At 43.9% G+C, this 23,643-nt stretch overlaps 1 protein-coding gene across 1 annotated transcript in view; it reads right to left on the bottom strand.

Annotated features, from left to right (window-relative positions):
- Positions 1-1,110: 1,110 nt before the first annotated feature.
- The window catches only part of LOC112321601 (uncharacterized), a 95,185-nt gene continuing 72,652 nt past the window's right edge, over positions 1,111-23,643 (bottom strand). Inside the window, exons 22-35 of the mRNA XM_053930456.1 lie at positions 23,109-23,219; positions 22,270-22,383; positions 21,429-21,539; positions 20,591-20,704; positions 19,750-19,860; positions 18,911-19,024; positions 18,070-18,180; positions 17,231-17,344; positions 16,390-16,500; positions 15,552-15,665; positions 3,068-3,213; positions 2,362-2,454; positions 1,530-1,720; positions 1,111-1,384 (exon numbers count right to left, since the gene is read on the bottom strand). Of these exons, the coding sequence (XP_053786431.1) occupies positions 1,191-1,384; positions 1,530-1,720; positions 2,362-2,454; positions 3,068-3,213; positions 15,552-15,665; positions 16,390-16,500; positions 17,231-17,344; positions 18,070-18,180; positions 18,911-19,024; positions 19,750-19,860; positions 20,591-20,704; positions 21,429-21,539; positions 22,270-22,383; positions 23,109-23,219 (1,749 nt within the window). The 3' untranslated portion in view covers positions 1,111-1,190. The remainder of the gene's footprint in view (positions 1,385-1,529; positions 1,721-2,361; positions 2,455-3,067; positions 3,214-15,551; positions 15,666-16,389; positions 16,501-17,230; positions 17,345-18,069; positions 18,181-18,910; positions 19,025-19,749; positions 19,861-20,590; positions 20,705-21,428; positions 21,540-22,269; positions 22,384-23,108; positions 23,220-23,643) is intronic.

Below are 23,643 nucleotides of genomic sequence, written 5' to 3'. Positions count from 1 at the left end.
CTCCTAAACCAAAGGGTCCCTGTGAGACGGGCAACCAGGGGAGCAACTGACAGTGTCAGCTTGTCCTGGGCTAACCTCTGATCCTGTCTCTGACCTGCCAGTGAGCTAAGTGCAGCCCTGCCTTGGCTTACTTCTTTCTATAAAGTTTCTAGGGAACCAAAGCAGAGTACATCATGTGCTGTGTCCTGTTGTGTCCTCTACCCTAAGTGCTTCCTTTGTTTCACTGTTCTCAGCTTTAATGAACACACACCGTCACCGGGATGTTGTCGTGAAATCATTTCTATAGGAAGGCAAGAACCCACACCCTACAGTCTGGTTTGAGTCTTCCCTGCTCCATTCCCAGGTCAGGTCCACAAAACATCCATTGCATTTTCCTAAGTTTGAGTTGGACTGTTATGTTAAATTGTAGGTCCCAAAAAGGGAATGTTTGTTCGTTGGGGATACTTCTTTTGAATGAGTTAAGTTACAACCAAAGAAATTCAGTCTCTAACCCCAGTGATGGTAAGAGCTCATTAGAGTGGTTATGGTTCCTCAAATAGCAAAGTCAACTAAAGGTTGAGTGAAGTAAACTTGTAGCCCGTTAAGTAATATAGCATCTAATCTGACCCTTTCAAGCTATAAAATGATGCTAGAGAAAATTTAGAAAGATATTATTGATAATGGTCCCATTATTGAATGTAAAGACACTTAAGCATCAACATAAAAATATTTAGTATTAAAATGTGTTATTGTAAATACATGATTCTTGTAGAAAACCCCCAAAAGTTACTTAGCAGAAAGGGAAAGAGCAGTCCCTTCTATTAGATTGAATTTTTATAGTTACTACTGGTAACGTATTGGTGCATACATTTCCAATTCGATTCCATCATTGTATCACTTTATATTTGTTGAATGATAAAATTTAAATCTGTTTTAGAAGGTATTTTAAGAATATATGGTGTAGCGAACATTTTTTACACTCCACCATATATATACGAGTGTGTGTGTGTGTGTGTGTATTTATATATACATAAAATTACTCTATGTATATGTATATGAGTACATATGGTCCACACATCTTTTTAATTAACTTTATTTCTATATATTTTATCATATTTTATTTAATGAAATATATTTTGTAGAAACAAACTGGTAAATTGTTGGAAATTATTATTTTCCTATTATATATCTATTGTTAGGGTCCATTTCTCTTATTTACTTAGTATAAAGCTTAGAACTTCTAATAGGGCAAGAAAAAAAAGGCAAAACAGATGCCCCCATCCTGGTTTCAGGCACTGCATCAGGCTAGGCCAGGCCAAGCGAATTCCTCTAGCTGGACCAGCCATTAGCGAAAGAGCATGTATTTCCTGTGGATGTGCATTGCTCTCGAACTCTGGAAGTGGATCTGGAGGAGCAGGAGAAAAAAGCAGATTCACACTTGATTTTTCTTTGTTTTTCCAGAGCCAGGAAAGGTGCCCCTTCCTTTAAGGGAATTGGTGCAGATGAACCTCCCCTTCCCAGATCATCTTTGCAGACTGCAGATCCCTCACCTTCTGGCATTGCATCCTTGGGCTGTGGATATTCCAGATTGACCCAAAGAAGTTGGGCCTCACACAGCTGCTGGGAAGTAGGAAAGTTGACCTGCACCAAGGCATGCTTCAGATGGAAGAGGGGGAAATGTAGGGGCTGGCGGAAAACCTGCACCTGGTCCGCCCATGTTTCCCTTGGAGAAGCAATGGCCCTGTGGAGAGGCAGATGGGCAGCAGAGTCAGAGTCTGAAATTCTCCTTCTAAGCTGCTGTCCCAGGACAAACTTGTTTGGGACAGGGCCCCTGAGCATGCCCATGGCCAACCAGGGCACAGCCCAATGACAACCCTGGCCCCTGTGTGGCTGTCCTGGGAGGAGCAGGCATGGCAATGAAGCAGGTTTAGCATGGAGACCCTGTGTCTCTTCTTTCCAATGACAATTCTTCTCAAGGTCTATACACTGCCTACCCCAACCCTTCATGCATCTGCTCATCTACACTGAGGTTGGAGGTATATTGCTTAGCAGGCTTTGACCACATCTCGTTTTTGGACCTGGGGATGGTGGTGAGGAGAGTTGACTCTGAAGAGGGGCAGGCTGAGCAGGAGTGGACTGTGGTGGGTTAGGGACCCTAGGGCAAAATGCATTCCAGCCTCTGTCTAGTTCTATGATGCTAGGGACCCCATCCACCATTCTCTCTGGTCTATACTCTTGCGAGAGAAACCAGCAGAGCTCAGGCTTCCCTTGGGAATCCATAAGATCTTGTTGGTGCCAGGCCCCCCATGCCACAGCCAGTGTGCTCTCAACAAACCACATCTTCCTTCTGGACCCAACAAAACACAACTTTTAATTTCATACCTCAGTGAGTGTCCATTTTCATTATAAGCAGGTAGACCTTCGGGTGACAAGAAGACCTTGATCCTCTCTGATGTGGTGGATAGAGTCCAGTAGCTGAAAAAGTTACCTATTGTCACTGACTGATTCATTGAGTAGAACTGAAGCCCTGAGATTGTGTCTGCTTCATTCACTGAGTTATGCTGAGTGCGTCTAGTAGGGCCTACTTGTGGGGGGTGCGTCATGCACATTGTCAAATACATGAATTCCAACCAGAACCATCCCAGATATCTGAGTGGGCCTGGGGAACCTTGCGATCCCCACAGAACCCAAATTTGGCAAAGTCAAACACAAGGGCAAATAACAGGAAAGTGCTTTCCCAACCTTCTTGACACATTGTTTTCCACTTGCTTTTCCAAGCTCAGAAATGCCAAGGGCCGTGATGGGTGAGGGAGGAGAGTTTCCTTGTTGGACAGTAAAAAAATAATAATAATTGCCATGAGCAGCCACAGCACGTCTAGAAGCCCTGTCTGTGCAGCCACGGGCCAGCTGAGACCTGCCTGGATTTTCCCCACAGCAGTCCCTAAAAGAACATTATGAGGTGTGTCCTCGGTCAGCCCACATTTCAAAGGAACAAAGTGAGGCTCAGAGATATACGGTGACATCTTTATGACGTACAGCTATCACAGGGTAGAAACACAGCTGTGCTGAAAATGGGGCACATGCTCACCAAGAATGCAGATCGTCCGAGAACATTTGGGCTCTGGAGAAAGCCTGGTACATGGCCCTGAGTGTGGTGAGGTGGGAGATGTTTCCACCGAGGAAAGCTGGAGCCACGACATCTGCCACCTTCTTCAGTGTGCCTCCCTTGAGGGCCTGCCATTTGAAGGATTCATGTAGGTTAAGCATGAACTTGGCTGCACCCTGGGTGGGACCAGCATAGACATCCTGCCAGTGGCATCACCATGGATCATCAGGAGTACTTAGGTCTAGAGCTCATCCAAAACTCAGCCCCTCAAGGACTTGTGCAGGAGAAGGGTGAGGAGTGCCCACAGTGAATAGGGTTTTATCAGTAGGTTTTAAAAATACCATCTAAGTTTGGTGAATACAATTTTTAGTTTCTAGACATTGTTTTAAAGATTTTATTTACCTTACATTTTAGAGGGGGGAAAAGAGAGTGAAAGAGAGGGAGAGAAACAACAATGTGTGGCTGCCTCCCACATGCTCCCCACTGGGGACCTGACAGGCAACCTAGGCATGTGCCCTAGAATGGGAATCAAGTTGACTACCCTTTGGTTTGCAGGCCAGCACACAACCACTGAGCCACTCTGCCAGGGCATATTTCTAGACCTTTTATTGAAGATGAGGCATAACAGACTTTCCACACTAATAGTATGTATGAAGAGTTTTGTACACACAAGACCTCAAAGAGCACCCTCGTTGTAGAGATGAAACCACACAGGTTTGGGGAAGGAAATGGCTGTTCAAGGTCACACAGGTTAGAACAGAGACCTCTCCACAGCTTGGGTTGTATGGCATTTCCTCTTAGTTACCTGAGCCTTATCTATTCCTCACATGGATGGAAACAGTTTGGGGAACACTGTCCCACTCCATTGGTAAAGTGTGCCCAAGATGGAGAAACACAGCCTTTGAAAGCCAGAGACTTCCCAAATGACACTTCTTTCCACTTCTTTTACAGGAAAGGTAATTTTGAGATGCAGAAAGTGCAGAGGGGAAGTGCCTGGTAATTCCTGAATGGAGAGAGCTTGTCACTAGGCAGGAGTCTGAGCAAATGGCTCAGGAAAGTCCAATCCCTGTGGCTGAGAGGTGAGTCAATGGTGGCTGGGGGGTGTGAAAAATCAAGACTTTCCTTGATTTTCACTGTGGGATTGCCTTGGACACGTTGAAATCAGATTGGTAAATTTTTCTGTTGTTTATATGTTGTTGTAAGTTTACCATTGTCCTTATTTTCCCCACATTGCTCTAAATATAAAGGAATGAGAAACCTTTGGGCCAGGCTGGGTGCAAGGCAGCAGTCATCATCACAAAAGTTCTCTTGGCTCTGTCATGGTTCAGATTTCCTTTTGGGATCTGGCTGCGGCTGATGAGATTTTACCTGTGCTGTCCTCCCAGCTGAGGAGAGTACAGGTAAACGTTGTTGTCTTAAGTGTGTCAACCAAATTCTATGACTTCAAAAACCCTAGAACTTCAAAATGGCGTGGAGGAGTATGTTCTAAAGCAAGTTATTAATGTTAAGTGAATTCAGTGATATGGGCCTTAATGCAATCTGACCAGGGACTTTAGAAGAGGAGGGGAGGACACATGGGAGCACAGAGGGGACTCCATATGACAAGGAGTGATGAGATGGCCATGTCTGAGCAAGGCAGAGACCCCCCCCCCCAGTAAAGTAACCAGCCCTGCCGACACCCTCACTACTTACTCCACTTCTCTGGAATTGTGACAAATTAAGTGTGTGCCCCAAACACCACACACTGGGGTCCTATGTCATGGCATCCCGAGCAAATTTATTCAGTCAGTTGGGCACACTTAAGTGGTACATGCTACCATGACACCTGAAGTGAATGACAGCACGTCTATCTATCAGCACTGAGAGACTGCCTCACTGTGGCAAACCACCTCCATTTTGAAGGTCTGCAAGACTAGCAACCTCACTGCTCTGCAGATATCTGGGGCAGGTGGTTTAAAAAGAACAAAAACTGAGAAGGAAGATGCAGCAGCAGCCTGAGGGGGAACAATAGGCAGCACTGCAGCAGGGGTTTGCCCCACCCCCTTAAGATGCTTCAACCTGACTCCTGAATGCAGAGTAACCAGATTAACAATTGCAGGAGACAGCCAGTGAGGGCAGATCACTGGAAGTATTGAACAGGCTGCCTGGGTCAGCATCTGTCTTCAGCAGAGACAGATCCAGAAAGAAAACACAGTGGTAAATACAAGAGGCTACCAAGATGAAAGCCACCATGGTCTTCTTCATGATTTGCGATAGTTTCTTTCCTGCGTAGTTTTATAACATTCATTTCTTGTCCAGCCAGGTTGTACATGAGAAGTAACTTGATTTTGTACTACAGTGCATTTCAACTCACGCATTGCGCCTCCCATCTCTTAGTCCATTTTGCCTTCCTCTGTCCTAGCAATATTTTCACTTCACATTTGGTTGTCTCCCTAGCTACAACTTGTTCCCATTCTACACTCTCACTGTTTCTCCCCTGTCCAGGCACTCAAAATAAATTCTCTTTTCAAGGGTCATTTCACATCTTTTTGCCCAGCCTTTAAAACACCCACATCCTCTCTACACCTTTAAGAAACTTGGCTAGTTGGCTGTGGGTAGGGTATTTGTTGTTGCATTGTTTGCTCAAGGTCAACTCTAGAAACTGATCTGCATCTCAGATAACACATTTTACTGGACTCCTCTGTTACTCTTTTTTTTTTCAACACCAATTATAATTCTGCTGTCTTAGCCTGTTCTTTTTCTTTTTGTCTTTCTTCCCTTCCTCTCTCATTCTGCACTTCCTTTTTATTCTCCTTTTTTTCCTTTACATCCAACATTTTAATTTTTTCTTCACTTAGTCTGGTGTCGTTCCTCGTTTAGGATTCCCTCTCCCTCTATCATTACAAAATCAGTTCCCATTCCTCTAAATATCTCTTAGACTATTCTTTGTTTATTTTTCCCTCATATTCCCATATCACCTATATTAATTTTAGCTTGTGTGTTGCTGATGGTAATCTGGTGTAGCTTTCTCTTCAATTTGGCTCCTATATTTTAATTAATTATTTAATATTTTTCCTTCCTTTTTCTTTGTCTCAATCACTTTATTTTATATTACTTTACTTTCTGTTTAAACCTGATATATACGCTTCCCATCTCATACTCCATTCCACACTCCTCATTCCCTTTCCTTATTCATGAGGTAAACTTTACCCTTTCTCCTTCCATTCCTCCAACTCCCAACTCTTATCAGGGCTCTGCCATCTGCACTCTCAAAATCATTTCTCTGTCGGCAGGTCATCTCATATCCACTCTCCTTTCATATAATACTCTTAGTGTAATTACACCCTTATTAATACTTGTTCGTTTGCTATTGATAGTGTGATGGTTAAGAGGAGCAATATTTGCAGGTGGGTTTGCTTCTTGGGATCTGTGGTTTTGCTCAGGCAGCACCCGCACAACAGCACACAAGACATGGTGGGTGGAGTGACCCTCAGTCAACCGGCAGCAGAGAAGGACCCATGAAAGAATGACCCAATGACAATCAAACCCAATTACATACAGCACACCATCATAAAAGGTATAATGGATATCCCAAGGACATCCGGCACAAGTGATCAAGGAGACGGAACCACTGAATCTCCCAGACCTCTCATCATAGAAGTTCACACCTCAAAGGCAGAAAGTCAAAAGAGATCAATCTAAGAGACAGAAGCTAAAAAGAAGAGTCCCACTAACAATGGGAAGACAAAGAAACAAACTCCAATCAAAAGGAAAGTAGGAATCCTCAGAAAGAATGCTAAATGAAATAAAAGCAAGTCAACGATCTTATATGGAGTTCAAAACAATGGTTATAAGGAAGTTCATGATCTGAAAGAAAATTACAAAAATTACCAGGCAATTATGAGGAACTTACCTCAAAGTACTTCAGAATAACAAAGGAATCACCAAGGGCAAACACCAATGGCCAAGAAGAAATGAAGAATACAATTTCTGAACTAAACTACACAGTAGAAGGAATCAAAAGTAGGCTCGATGAAGCAGAGGATCTAGTCAGTTAGTAGGGACACCAGGTAGAAAAACAAAACTCCCTGAAAAAGCAAGAAGATGAAAAAAGACTAGAAATGAATGAAGGGGTGTGGTAGAAGAAGAGCAAAGGATAGAAAACCTTTTGGAAAAGTCATTGTGGAAAACTGGCCTAATTTGATGAAGGAAAAGCCACACAATTCCAGGAGGCAGAGAGGGTGCCAATCAAGAGGAACCCAAAGAGGCCCACTGCAAGACACATCTTAATTAAAATGGCAAAATTTAAGGACAAAGAGAGAATCATAAATGCATCAAGGGAGAAACAGGAAGTAACATACAAGGGAACCTCAGTAAGGCTAGCAGCTGGCTTCCCAACAGAAACATTACACACCAGCAGGGAATGGCAAGACATATTCAGAGTAGTGAAATACAAAGGCCTGTAACCAACACTACTCTATCCAGTAAGGTCCTCAATGAAAATGGGAGGCAAAATAAGGAGCTTCCCGGACCAAAAAAAGGCAAAAAGAATAGAAACCAGCATTGCAAGATATGATAAAGGGACTGCTTTAAGAAGACAGACAAAAAACATGAGAGAGAAAGGAACAAAGGTGCAAAGGGAGTATAATGGCAGTGAATAAGAACCTATCAATAATAACCTTAAATGTAAATGGATTAAGTGCTCTGGTCAAAATACATAGGGTAGCCGAACGGAGAAGAAAACATGACCCACACATATGCCACCTACAAGAGACCCACCTCAGAACAAAATACCTACACAGACTGAAATTGAAAAGCTGGAAAACAAATACGCCATGTAAACGGGCAGGGAGGAAAAACAGGGGAAACAAAGGTTACATCTGACAAAATGGACTTCAAAAGAAACACCATAGAAAGAGACCCACAACGACACTTCGTAAGACTCAGGGAAAGAAACCATCACTAAGACATAAACATTATCAACAGATATGCACCCAACATAGGAGCACCCAAATACCTAAGGAAAAATTTGGAGGAATTCAATAAAGATATAGACAACAACACACTTATACTAGGGGACTTTAACACCCAACTGTGAAAATGGACAAATCTTCAAAAAAAATATTCAACAAGGATATTGTGGCATTGAACAATGCCCTAGATGAAATGGACTTCACTGATGTGTGTGTGTGTGTGTATATATATATATATATATATATATATATATAGAGAGAGAGAGAGAGAGAGAGAGAGAGAGAGAGAGAGAACGTTTCTTCCCAAAGAAGCAAAAGACACACGCTTTCAAATGCACATGGCATATTTTCAAAGATAGACCACGAGATAGGACACAAAACAAGCTTCCACAAAGTCAAGAAAGTTGAAATCATATTAAGCATCTTCTCAGACCATGAGGGCCTGGAACTAGAAACCAACCCAAAGGAAAAACCTCAAGAACACTCAAACTCATGGAGATGGAATAGCATGCTATTAAAGAATGAATGGGTTAAGAAGGATATCAAGGACAAAATCTAAGCGTTTCTGGAAACAAACGGAAATGAACTCACAACAGTCCAAAACTCATGGACAGAGAGAATGAAGTCCTGAGAGGGAAGTTCACAGCGATACAGGCCTATGTAAAAACGATAGAAACATTTCAAATAAATAACCTAAGTCTACCTCTACAGGAACTGGAGGAACAAAAACAGAGACAGCCCAGAGCAAGTAGAAGGAAGGAAAAAACCAAGATGAGAGCAGAATTCAATGACATAGGGAATAAAGGAACAATTCTAAGGAGCAAGAAATCCAGGAGCTGGTTCTTTGAAAAGAGAAAGAAAATGAACAAGCCGATCAGCAGACATATCAAGAAAAAAGGAGAGAAACCAAATAAACACAATCAGAAATGAAAGAGGAGAGATTGCAATGACACAACAAAAATACAAAGGATTTTTTAAAAGTACTAAGAAGACGTATATGCCAAGAAAGGTGAAAACCTAGGTGAAATGGAGAAATTTCTAGAAAAATATAATCTTCCAATACTGAAAGAAGAAGAAGCTGAAAACCTGAAAGGACCAATAAGAGCTGATGAAATCGAAGCAGGAAGCAAAAATTCCCAGCACACAACATCCCTGCACCAGACGTGTTCACAGGAGAATCTTAGAGAACATTTAAGGAAGAGCTAATCCCCATCCTTCACAGACTATGCAAAATTCCAAGAAGATGGAAAACCCCCAAACTCTTTTTATGAAGCCAGCATCATCCTAATCCCAAACCTGATAAAGACACAACAAAGAAAGAAAACTACGGGCCAATATCGCTGATGATCATCGACACTAACCGCAACACGATATTGGCTAACTGCATCCAAAAATACATGAAAAAGCCATACACCACGATGATGTGGGATTCGTCCCAGGGATGCAAGGATGGTACAATGTTCGCGCATCAAGTAAGGCAATACATCACATGGAGAAAAGGAAAAGCCAAAATCACATGATCATATCAATAGATGCGGAGAAAGCATTTGATAAGCTGCAGCACAAATTTATGAAAAAAAAGAAACCACACACAAGAAAGTGGCTTAGAGGGAGCATTCCTCAACATAATAAGGGTCATAAATGAAACAGAACATCATACCCAATGGGTGAAAACTAAAAGCTTTCCTATTAAGATCAGCAACAAGACAAGGATATCCGCATTCACCACTTCTATTCAACATAACTTCGGAAGTCCTGGCACAATAATCAGACAAGAAGAATAAATAAAAGGCATACAAATTGGAAAGGAGAAAGTAAAACTCATTGTTGGCAGATGACATCATAGTGTACAAAGAAAACCCTACAGACTCCAACAAAGAACTACTCAACCTAGTAGGTGAATTTGGTGAAAGAGCGGGATACAAAGTCAATATTCGGAAATTGAAGGCGTTTTTATACACACCAACAATGAAATATCAGAAACAGATATAGGGAAAAAAATCCCATTTCCTATAGTAACAAGAAAAATAAAGTACCTGGAAGAAACCTAACTAAGGAGGTAAAAGACCTGTACTCAGAAAACTACACAACACTGAAGAAAGAAATTAAGGAAGACACAAATAAATGGAAGCATATACCCTGTCCTTGGGTTACAAGAGTTTGAATCATCAAAATGTCCATGCTACCGAAAAACAATTTATAGATTCGACGCAATCCCTATTTTACTACCAATGACTTATCTTACAGTTATAGAACAAACATTTCAAAAATTTATATGGAACCATAAGCCACCCCGAATAGCTGCAGCAACTTTGAGAAAGAAGAAAAAAGTAGGTGGGATCACCAAACCTCACATCGAACCATATTACAAGGCCACAGTAATGAAAACAGTGTGGGCCTGGCCTAAGAACAGACACATAGATCAATGGAAGAGAACAGAGAGCCCAGAAATAAACCCATGTCTCTATGGTCAGGTAATATGCGACAAAGGGAGAAGAGGCATAAAATGGAATGAAAATAGCCTAATCGACAAATGGTGTTGAGAGATGTGTACAGCGACATGCAAAACATGTGACTTGGCCACCACCTTACACCAAACACAAAGATAAACTCAAGATGGCAAAAAGACTTACATAAAAGTTGTGATACCACAAAAGTCCTAGAGGAGAAGATAGGCAAGAAAATCTCAGATTTTCCACACAGCAATTTTGTAACTGATATGTCCCCTCGCAAGGGATGTAAAGGAAAGAATAAGGAAATGGGAGTTCATCCAAATAAAAAGCTGCTGCGTGGCTGAAGAAAACGTGAGCCAAATGAACGGGGAACCAAGTGCATGGGAAAATATGGGACATTTATTTGCCACTGATATCTCAGACAAGGCTTTGATCTCCAAAATATACAAACAACACACATGACTCCAAAGCAGGAAGACCAACAATCCAATGAAAAGATCGGCAAAGGACCTGAAGAGACAGTTCTCCAAGGAGGCCGAGACATTTGAAAAGATGTTCAGCATCACTAGCCCTCAGGGAGATGCAAATTAAAACCACAAGGAGATACCACTTCTCACTAGTCAGAATGGCCATGACAAACAAGTCAACAAACAGTAAGTGCTGGCAGGCTTGTGGGGAAAAGGGAACTGTGGTGCACTGTTGGTGGGAAGGAAAACTGGCGCAGCCTCTGTGGAAATCAGTATGGAATTTCCGTAAGATTCTGAAAATGGAAATGCCTTTAAGCCAACAATTCCACTGAAGGGGTTATACCCTAAGAAACCTGAAACACTAATTCAAAAGAACCTCTGCACCCCTATATTCACAGCAGCACAATTTACAATAGCTAAGGGCTGCAACCGTCCTAGGTGCCCATCATTAAACGAGAGGATCAGTAAAGTGTGGTACATTTACACAATGGAATATTACCCAGCAGAAGGAAATAGTTCCTACACTTCGCAAGAACATGGAAGGAACTGGAGAGCATTATGGTAACTGAAGTCAGCCAGGCGGTGAAAGACTAATACCATGTGATCTCACCTATAAGTGGAAACTAATTAACAAAACAACAAGCAAGCAAAATCCAACCAAAGACATTGTTATTGCAAACAAACTGACAGTTACCAGAGGGGAGAGGAGATGGAAATTATGTGGGAAAGAAGGGAAAGGGTCCTAAATGAACATGTGTAAAGGACACATTGACAAAGCCAAACGGGGGATGGTTTTGAGGGTGAGAGGAGGGGGAGAGTGAGGTGAGGGAAAGTGTTGGTTGGAAAATGGTGAAAACTGTATTTGAACATCAAAAACAACAATTAATAAAAAATGAAGAGATCAAAAAAGATAAAACGAGATCAAGAAAAGTACCAATATGCTTTTGTCTACTATGACAAAAAACCATGTTTCCTACTATTACTATTAGAAAAGGTATTTTCTTGTATCCTCACTTGTAGCTGGAGAGAGTATTTGAGGTCCAGATTCCTCTGTACGTGGCACTGTGGGACAGGGTAGGGAAAGCCATTGGAGGCTCCTGGGGGAGATGACACATTGAGTCTGGTCATAGGCACTGGAATGTTAACTCCGGGTCATGGGTGTGGAGACCCTTCAGAGATAGCTCTCACTTCAGTGTAACATGTGCTGGTGTCAGTGGTCTGATGCATCTAGCCCTTCTCTAGCTGGGTAGAGTACTTCAACCCATTGACAAGCTCCTCCAGGATGTTGTCATTGAACCTGTACAAAAACAAAGCCACTACCAGGCCAGTAGGCATCAGAAACACTGCAAATGACCTCTGTTATACTGATAGCCTTGCATACTGATACTCTCAATGGGACACAGTGATGGTTTTCCTGCCAGCCCTGCTGAACCATAAGCAGAATGGAATAAACTCAAAGTCCACAATCAGTGAATGGCTGAACACTGAGGAAAGTACCTCTTTTAAGAGATAATATAGAGAAGAATAAGGTCACATCTCCTTTCTGGTGATAATACAGTGAGTTGTCCTGGTCTGTGAAAGGAAAACATGCAGAGGAATAATTCAATGTTTCAGTTTGTCTTCATTTCTGTGTACAACGCCCCCCACCCCCCTCCATGGTGGTGATGTGAAAGACTTGGAGGTCTGCACGGAAATAGAAACTCACTAACCTACCAGAAACTTGTGGATGTAGGAAAAACTACAAAAAGGCAAAATATAAATGTTCATGTGTACTAGTATGAAGTGTAACACATGTTTTTCACTAATATTCTTTCAGGTATGTGGTTTCCTTTTCCCATTCAATGTAGCTGGTGGGAAAAGTGCAGGTACAGATTCCTATGAGTCCAGGATTGTGGGACACATTATAAAAATCCCTCGGAATTCTCTGAGGTAGCCGTCCTCATATTTGAGCTTATATGGTGGTCCATGTCAAACTCTTCTAGGGTTCCTGGGTGTGAAGAATGGCCTGGGGCACTCTTCACACCCAGGAACTTTAGACCTCTCATCTTAGGCCAGCACTGCATGGTGGTGTTGGCCCGCTTTCCCTGCACTCTGTCCGAGTGGATATTGTAAATGGACTTGTGGACCAGCAGCAGGACGATGTCACTTTTAGATTTCTGAGAAGATAGAGCAGGGTACTTAGCCAGGAGGCATCAGGGACCATCCACCCAACCTGTGGTCCTGTGTAATGGCAGGGCTAGCAAAGGACTACACACTCTATCAGGACACAGGAGCATATTCCAAAATGCAGTGCTGAAATCACAGCAGAATGGCACCATTTCCACATCTAACTGTTAAAGGCAGAATCACTCTGGAAAATTACCACCCCTGTACGACAACATGGAGATGAATAAGGCCTCAGCTCCTAAACTGCCCAGAGAAAAATGATTTGCTGTGGTCTCGGAAGTGGAAATTTGCAGGAAATTATTCAACATTTCACTTTCTCCTCATTTTTCTTTACTAGGGACACCCCATCTCTAGTGGTGATGTGTATATTTGGAGGTATATAACGACAGTGGAAATGAGTACAACAGCCGAAAGGAGGAGGTGGTAGGAAAAACAACAAAAACACCAAAATGGAAATGTTCATGTTTTCTACAATGAAGGGTAAAATATATTTAGCTCTAATGTTCTTTGAAATGAGTGAGAAGTGTCCTCTTTCCATTCAAGGCAGCTGGTGGGAGAAGTGCAATTCCACAGTCCTGTGCATGGGAAGTGTGGGACACTTTACAAAAAGGCCTGGTAATGGTCTGGGGAAGCCATCCCGATATTTCTGCCTAGATACTTGACCTTATGTGACCTTCTTGGGATCCGGAGTGTGGAGAATGCCTCAGCCAAGCTCTCACCTTAGAGCAGCAGTGGACAATAGTGTGGTATGGTGGCACTTGCACCCTGGCCACACAGTAGTAGTTGAGGGAATCATTCACCAGCTGGTGGATGATGTCACCATGTGTAGTCTGCAAAGATAAGCTGAATACTGAGGGGGAAGGCATCAGGAATCTTCCACTCAAACTAGGATCACATCTAATGGTAGATCTAGCAAACTCACACACATTGTCTAAGGAAACAAAGAAAATATTCCCTGCAGCAATGCTGAAATAAGAGCAGAATGGCATCATATCTACATCTAAGAGTAAAACAATATAGTTTTCCAGAATCACTCTGGAAAATTACCAACTTCCATGGTAACATGGTAGCTACTAATACCACAGCACCTAAACTGCCCAGATTATTATGATTTGCAATGGTTTCTGAATTGAATTTTTGAAATGAATATCCAACATTTTACTTTGTTCTCAGTTTTCTGTTCAATAACACCTACTTTCTATAGTGTTGATGTAAAAAGTGGCTGGTGTACAAGTACAGAGACAATGAGCTCAGCAGCTGAATTTCAGAGCTGGTAGAACAACTAAAAAATAGGAAAAGGCAACGGGTTCCCATGTTCTACATAAAGAGTAACATATCATTTCCGGTAATACTGTTTGAAATATGGGACGATTCTCTTCATCCTCTACATGGTAGCAGTCAAGAGAAATGGAAGTCCAGAGTCCTTACAACATGTGATTGGGATACTCCATATAAAAAGCATTGAGAGTGCTCTTAGGAACCAATCCTCATATTTCAGCCTAGGTGCTTGGCCTTCTCAGTTCTTCCTGGGTTCTTGGGTTGGGAGAAGGTCCCAGCCTACTTCTCACCTTACACCAGTCCTCGCTCCTGGTGTCACACCTGTAGACTTCCATGGTGACTGGGTCGTAAAGGTAGATGGATTCCCTCACCAGCTTGCGAGTTATATCCCCGCTTGCGAGTTATTTCCCCGCTTGCATTCTGCAATGATACAGCTCCTTATTGAGAGGGAAGGTATCAGAAACCTTCTACTAAACCGGGGGTCCCGTGGAATGGCAGAACTGGCAAACTAGTCCACACTCTATCAGCTTTCGAAGAGAATGTTCTGACGAACACTGCTGCAATCACAGCAGAATGGCACCATGTCTACATGGAACAACAGTGAGAAGCTGAAACACTGGGGAAGAGTGTGGTCTTTATATGATGACATGGAGATCATTAAGGACACAGGGGTATATCTGCCTGCAATACAACGGTGTGCTGCTGTCTGTGAAGAGAAACATTGCAGGAAACATCCAACAATTTACTTTGTCCTCCGTTTTAGGTACAATCACTACCCTTATACTGTGGTGATGTGTAAAGTTTGTCGTGTAGAAGCCCAGGGCACATGACTACTGCAGCTGAATCTCGGCGCTGGTAGGAACAACAACAAAAGCAGCAACATGTAAATGTTTTCGTGTTCTACTGTGAAGTGTGCCATATTATTTCGTGTAATACTGTTTGAAATATGGGAGGAGTGTCTTCATTCCGTCCCATGTAGCTAGTTGGAGAAGAGGAAGTCCAGAATCCTATGTGCACGGGTTTGTGGGACACATGGTAAACACCATGGGAGTGCTATGAGGAATCCATCCCCTATTTCAGTCTAGATGCTTGGACTTCTTTGGCCTACTTGGGATCCTGGGTGATGTGAATGCCCCAGCCTAACTCTCACCTCAGACCAGCCCTGGAGTATACTCTGGTACTGATTCAAGGGCACCCCGTCCGGGTGGTCGAGGAGGGAGTTCGACTCCGTCACCAGCTTGTGGAAGATGTCTCCACATGCAGTCTGCAACGATAAAGCTGGGTCTGAGAGGGAAGGCATCAGGAAGCTTCCACCCAATCTGTGATCCCATGTAATGGCAAAACTACCAACTTGTACACATTCCATCAGGACACAGGGAGAATGACCCCTGTAGCAATGTTGAAGTCACAGCAGAATGGCATCATGTCTACATCCAAAGTGAAAGGCAGAAATACTCTGGAATATTCCCGGCTTTATAGGATAACATGGAGATGAGTGAGGCCAGAGCTACTCACTTGCTAGGAGTACAATGGTTTGCTATGGGTAGTGAAAAAAAATGGAGGGAAATATCCAACCTTTTACTTTGTCCTCATGTTTCTGTACAATGACCCCCTACTTCTATAGTGGTGATGTGTATATTGGTCGTGTACAAGTACCCTGGACATGAGTACAGCAGCTGAAACTGGGAGCTGTTCGGAACAACAACAATAATGGGAAAATGCAAATGTGCATGGGTTCTCCTGTGAAGTCTAACATATCATTTCTTCCAATATTCTTAAGATATGTGAGGGGTGACTTCTCCCATCTAATGTAGCTGTCAAGAGAAATGGAAGTCCAGAGTCCTCTCGGCATGTGATTGTGGTACTCTGTATAAAGGGCTTTGGGCATGTTCTTAAGAACCTATCCCCATATTTCAGCCTAGACGTTTGGCCTTCTCAGTTCTTCCTGGGGTTCATGGGTTTGGAGAATGTCCCAGCCTACTTCTCACCTTACACCAGTCCTCGCTCCTGGTGTCACACCGGTAGACTTCCATGGTGACTGGGTCGTAAATGTAGATGGATTCCCTCACCAGCTTGCGAGTTATTTCCCCGCTTGCATTCTGCAATGATACAGCTCCTTATTGAGAGGGAAGGCATCAGAAACCTTCTACTAAACCCGGGGTCCCCTGGAATGGCAGAACTGGCGAACTAGTCCACAATCTATCAGCATTCGAAGAGAATGTTCTGACGAACACTGCTGCAATCACAGCAGAATGGCACCATGTCTACATGGAACAACAGTGAGAAGCTGAAACAATGGGGAAGAGTGTGGTCTTTATATGATGATATGGAGATCATTAAGGACACAGGGGTATATCTGCCCGCAATACAACGGTGTGCTGCTGTCTGTGAAGAGAAACATTGCAGGAAACATCCAACAATTTACTTTGTCCTCCGTTATAGGTACAATCACCACCCTTATACTGTGGTGATGTGTAAAGTTTGTCGTGTAGAAGCCCAGGGCACATGACTACTGCAGCTGAATCTCGGCGCTGGTAGGAACAACAACAAAAGCAGCAACATGTAAAGGTTTTCGTGTTCTACTGTGAAGTGTGCCATATTATTTCGTGTAATACTGTTTGAATTATGGGAGGAGTGTCTTCATTCCGTCCCATGTAGCTAGTTGGAGAAGAGGAAGTCCAGAATCCTATCTGCACGGGTTTGTGGGACACATGGTAAACACCATGGGAGTGCTATGAGGAATCCATCCCCTATTTCAGTCTAGATGTTTGGACTTCTTTGGCCTACTTGGGATCCTGGGTGATGTGAATGCCCCAGCCTAGCTCTCACCTCAGACCAGCCCTGGAGTATACTCTGGTATTGATGCAACGGCACCCCGTCCGGGTGGTCGAGGAGGGAGTTCGACTCCGTCACCAGCTTGTGGAAGATGTCTCCACATGCAGTCTGCAACGATAAAGCTGGGTCTGAGAGGGAAGGCATCAGGACGCTTCCACCCAATCTGTGATCCCATGTAATGGCAAAACTAGCAACTTGTACACATTCCATCAGGACCCAGGGAGAATGACCCCTGTAGCAATGTTGAAGTCACAGCAGAATGGCATCATGTCTACATCGAAAAGTGAAAGGCAGAAATACTCTGGAATATTCCCGGCTTTATAGGATAACATGGAGATGAGTGAGGCCAGAGCTACTCACCTGCTAGGAGTACAATGGTTTGCTATGGGTAGTGAAAAAAAATGGAGGGAAATATCCAACCTTTTACTTTGTCCTCATGTTTCTGTACAATGACCCCCTACTTCTATAGTGGTGATGTGTATATTGGTCGTGTACAAGTACCCTGGACATGAGTACAGCAGCTGAAACTGGGAGCTGTTCGGAACAACAACAGTAATGGGAAAATGCAAATGTGCATGGGTTCTCCTGTGAAGTCTAACATATCATTTCTTCCAATATTCTTAAGATATGTGAGGGGTGACTTCTCCCATCTAATGTAGCTGTCAAGAGAAATGGAAGTCCAGAGTCCTCTCGGCATGTGATTGTGGTACTCTGTATAAAGGGCTTTGGGCATGTTCTTAAGAACCTATCCCCATATTTCAGCCTAGACGTTTGGCCTTCTCAGTTCTTCCTGTGGTTCTTGGGTTTGGAGAATGTCCCAGCCTACTTCTCACCTTACACCAGTCCTCGCTCCTGGTGTCACACCGGTAGACTTCCATGGTGACTGGGTCGTAAATGTAGATGGATTCCCTCACCAGCTTGCGAGTTATTTCCCCGCTTGCATTCTGCAATGATACAGCTCCTTATTGAGAGGGAAGGCATCAGAAACCTTCTACTAAACCCTGGGTCCCCTGGAATGGCAGAACTGGCAAACTAGTTCACACTCTATCAGCATTCGAAGAGAATGTTCTGACGAACACTGCTGCAATCACAGCAGAATGGCACCATGTCTGCATGGAACAACAGTGAGAAGCTGAAACAATGGGGAAGAGTGTGGTCTTTATATGATGACATGGAGATCATTAAGGACACAGGGGTATATCTGCCTGCAATACAACGGTGTGCTGCTGTCTGTGAAGAGAAACATTGCAGGAAACATCCAACAATTTACTTTGTCCTCCGTTTTAGGTACAATCACCACCCTTATACTGTGATGATGTGTAAAGTTTGTCGTGTAGAAGCCCAGGGCACATGACTACTGCAGCTGAATCTCGGCGCTGGTAGGAACAACAACAAAAGCAGCAACATGTAAATGTTTTCGTGTTCTACTGTGAAGTGTGCCATATTATTTCGTGTAATACTGTTTGAATTATGGGAGGAGTGTCTTCATTCCGTCCCATGTAGCTAGTTGGAGAAGAGGAAGTCCAGAATCCTATGTGCACGGGTTTGTGGGACACATGGTAAACACCATGGGAGTGCTATGAGGAATCCATCCCCTATTTCAGTCTAAATGCTTGGACTTGTTTGACCAACTTGGGATCCTGGGTGATGTGAATGCCCCAGCCTAGCTCTCACCTCAGACCAGCCCTGGAGTATACTCTGGTATTGATGCAACGGCACCCCGTCCGGGTGGTCGAGGAGGGAGTTCGACTCCGTCACCAACTTGTGGAAGATGTCTCCACATGCAGTCTGCAACGATAAAGCTGGGTCTGAGAGGGAAGGCATCAGGACGCTTCCACCCAATCTGTGATCCCATGTAATGGCAAAACTAGCAACTTGTACACATTCCATCAAGACACAGGGAGAATGACCCCTGTAGCAATGTTGAAGTCACAGCAGAATGGCATCATGTCTACATCGAAAAGTGAAAGGCAGAAATACTCTGGAATATTCCCGGCTTTATAGAATAACATGGAGATGAGTGAGGCCAGAGCTACTCACCTGCTAGGAGTACAATGGTTTGCTATGGGTAGTGAAAAAAAATGGAGGGAAATGCCCAACCTTTTACTTTGTCCTCATGTTTCTGTACAATGACCCCCTACTTCTATAGTGGTGATGTGTATATTGGTCGTGTACAAGTACCCTGGACATGAGTACAGCAGCTGAAACTGGGAGCTGTTCGGAACAACAACAATAATGGGAAAATGCAAATGTGCATGGGTTCTCCTGTGAAGTCTAACATATCATTTCTTCCAATATTCTTAAGATATGTGAGGGGTGACTTCTCCCATCTAATGTAGCTGTCAAGAGAAATGGAAGTCCAGAGTCCTCTCGGCATGTGATTGTGGTACTCTGTATAAAGGGCTTTGGGCATGTTCTTAAGAACCTATCCCCATATTTCAGCCTAGACGTTTGGCCTTCTCAGTTCTTCCTGGGGTTCATGGGTTTGGAGAATGTCCCAGCCTACTTCTCACCTTACACCAGTCCTCGCTCCTGGTGTCACACCGGTAGACTTCCATGGTGACTGGGTCGTAAATGTAGATGGATTCCCTCACCAGCTTGCGAGTTATTTCCCCGCTTGCATTCTGCAATGATACAGCTCCTTATTGAGAGGGAAGGCATCAGAAACCTTCTACTAAACCCGGGGTCCCCTGGAATGGCAGAACTGGCGAAGTAGTCCACAATCTATCAGCATTCGAAGAGAATGTTCTGACGAACACTGCTGCAATCACAGCAGAATGGCACCATGTCTACATGGAACAACAGTGAGAAGCTGAAACAATGGGGAAGAGTGTGGTCTTTATATGATGATATGGAGATCATTAAGGACACAGGGGTATATCTGCCCGCAATACAACGGTGTGCTGCTGTCTGTGAAGAGAAACATTGCAGGAAACATCCAACAATTTACTTTGTCCTCCGTTTTAGGTACAATCACCACCCTTATACTGTGGTGATGTGTAAAGTTTGTCGTGTAGAAGCCCAGGGCACATGACTACTGCAGCTGAATCTCGGCGCTGGTAGGAACAACAACAAAAGCAGCAACATGTAAAGGTTTTCGTGTTCTACTGTGAAGTGTGCCATATTATTTCGTGTAATACTGTTTGAATTATGGGAGGAGTGTCTTCATTCCGTCCCATGTAGCTAGTTGGAGAAGAGGAAGTCCAGAATCCTATGTGCACGGGTTTGTGGGACACATGGTAAACACCATGGGAGTGCTATGAGGAATCCATCCCCTATTTCAGTCTAGATGCTTGGACTTCTTTGGCCTACTTGGGATCCTGGGTGATGTGAATGCCCCAGCCTAGCTCTCACCTCAGACCAGCCCTGGAGTATACTCTGGTATTGATGCAACGGCACCCCGTCCGGGTGGTCGAGGAGGGAGTTCGACTCCGTCACCAGCTTGTGGAAGATGTCTCCACATGCAGTCTGCAACGATAAAGCTGGGTCTGAGAGGGAAGGCATCAGGACGCTTCCACCCAATCTGTGATCCCATGTAATGGCAAAACTAGCAACTTGTACACATTCCATCAGGACCCAGGGAGAATGACCCCTGTAGCAATGTTGAAGTCATAGCAGAATGGCATCATGTCTACATCCAAAGTGAAAGGCAGAAATACTCTGCAATATTCCCGGCTTTATAGGATAACATGGAGATGAGTGAGGCCAGAGCTACTCACCTGCTAGGAGTACAATGGTTTGCTATGGGTAGTGAAAAAAAAAGGAGGGAAATATCCAACCTTTTACTTTGTCCTCATGTTTCTGTACAATGACCCCCTACTTCTATAGTGGTGATGTGTATATTGGTCGTGTACAAGTACCCTGGACATGAGTACAGCAGCTGAAACTGGGAGCTGTTCGGAACAACAACAGTAATGGGAAAATGCAAATGTGCATGGGTTCTCCTGTGAAGTCTAACATATCATTTCTTCCAATATTCTTAAGATATGTGAGGGGTGACTTCTCCCATCTAATGTAGCTGTCAAGAGAAATGGAAGTCCAGAGTCCTCTCGGCATGTGATTGTGGTACTCTGTATAAAGGGCTTTGGGCATGTTCTTAAGAACCTATCCCCATATTTCAGCCTAGACGTTTGGCCTTCTCAGTTCTTCCTGGGGTTCTTGGGTTTGGAGAATGTCCCAGCCTACTTCTCACCTTACACCAGTCCTCGCTCCTGGTGTCACACCGGTAGACTTCCATGGTGACTGGGTCGTAAATGTAGATGGATTCCCTCACCAGCTTGCGAGTTATTTCCCCGCTTGCATTCTGCAATGATACAGCTCCTTATTGAGAGGGAAGGCATCAGAAACCTTCTACTAAACCCTGGGTCCCCTGGAATGGCAGAACTGGCGAACTAGTTCACACTCTATCAGCATTCGAAGAGAATGTTCTGACGAACACTGCTGCAATCACAGCAGAATGGCACCATGTCTGCATGGAACAACAGTGAGAAGCTGAAACAATGGGGAAGAGTGTGGTCTTTATATGATGACATGGAGATCATTAAGGACACAGGGGTATATCTGCCTGCAATACAACGGTGTGCTGCTGTCTGTGAAGAGAAACATTGCAGGAAACATCCAACAATTTACTTTGTCCTCCGTTTTAGGTACAATCACCACCCTTATACTGTGATGATGTGTAAAGTTTGTCGTGTAGAAGCCCAGGGCACATGACTACTGCAGCTGAATCTCGGCGCTGGTAGGAACAACAACAAAAGCAGCAACATGTAAATGTTTTCGTGTTCTACTGTGAAGTGTGCCATATTATTTCGTGTAATACTGTTTGAATTATGGGAGGAGTGTCTTCATTCCGTCCCATGTAGCTAGTTGGAGAAGAGGAAGTCCAGAATCCTATGTGCACGGGTTTGTGGGACACATGGTAAACACCATGGGAGTGCTATGAGGAATCCATCCCCTATTTCAGTCTAGATGCTTGGACTTGTTTGACCTACTTGGGATCCTGGGTGATGTGAATGCCCCAGCCTAGCTCTCACCTCAGACCAGCCCTGGAGTATACTCTGGTATTGATGCAACGGCACCCCGTCCGGGTGGTCGAGGAGGGAGTTCGACTCCGTCACCAGCTTGTGGAAGATGTCTCCACATGCAGTCTGCAACGATAAAGCTGGGTCTGAGAGGGAAGGCATCAGGACGCTTCCACCCAATCTGTGATCCCATGTAATGGCAAAACTAGCAACTTGTACACATTCCATCAGGACCCAGGGAGAATGACCCCTGTAGCAATGTTGAAGTCACAGCAGAATGGCATCATGTCTACATCGAAAAGTGAAAGGCAGAAATACTCTGGAATATTCCCGGCTTTATAGAATAACATGGAGATGAGTGAGGCCAGAGCTACTCACCTGCTAGGAGTACAATGGTTTGCTATGGGTAGTGAAAAAAAATGGAGGGAAATACCCAACCTTTTACTTTGTCCTCATGTTTCTGTACAATGACCCCCTACTTCTATAGTGGTGATGTGTATATTGGTCGTGTACAAGTACCCTGGACATGAGTACAGCAGCTGAAACTGGGAGTTGTTCGGAACAACAACAATAATGGGAAAATGCAAATGTGCATGGGTTCTCCTGTGAAGTCTAACATATCATTTCTTCCAATATTCTTAAGATATGTGAGGGGTGACTTCTCCCATCTAATGTAGCTGTCAAGAGAAATGGAAGTCCAGAGTCCTCTCGGCATGTGATTGTGGTACTCTGTATAAAGGGCTTTGGGCATGTTCTTAAGAACCTATCCCCATATTTCAGCCTAGACGTTTGGCCTTCTCAGTTCTTCCTGGGGTTCATGGGTTTGGAGAATGTCCCAGCCTACTTCTCACCTTACACCAGTCCTCGCTCCTGGTGTCACACCGGTAGACTTCCATGGTGACTGGGTCGTAAATGTAGATGGATTCCCTCACCAGCTTGCGAGTTATTTCCCCGCTTGCATTCTGCAATGATACAGCTCCTTATTGAGAGGGAAGGCATCAGAAACCTTCTACTAAACCCGGGGTCCCCTGGAATGGCAGAACTGGCGAACTAGTCCACAATCTATCAGCATTCGAAGAGAATGTTCTGACGAACACTGCTGCAATCACAGCAGAATGGCACCATGTCTACATGGAACAACAGTGAGAAGCTGAAACAATGGGGAAGAGTGTGGTCTTTATATGATGATATGGAGATCATTAAGGACACAGGGGTATATCTGCCCGCAATACAACGGTGTGCTGCTGTCTGTGAAGAGAAACATTGCAGGAAACATCCAACAATTTACTTTGTCCTCCGTTATAGGTACAATCACCACCCTTATACTGTGGTGATGTGTAAAGTTTGTCGTGTAGAAGCCCAGGGCACATGACTACTGCAGCTGAA

The sequence above is a fragment of the Desmodus rotundus genome, chromosome 8, assembly GCF_022682495.2.
Source record: "Desmodus rotundus isolate HL8 chromosome 8, HLdesRot8A.1, whole genome shotgun sequence".
Lineage (NCBI taxonomy): Eukaryota > Metazoa > Chordata > Mammalia > Chiroptera > Phyllostomidae > Desmodus > Desmodus rotundus.
Note: the sequence above shows the minus strand (reverse complement) of the source record. Positions and strands in the feature narration are given on the sequence as shown.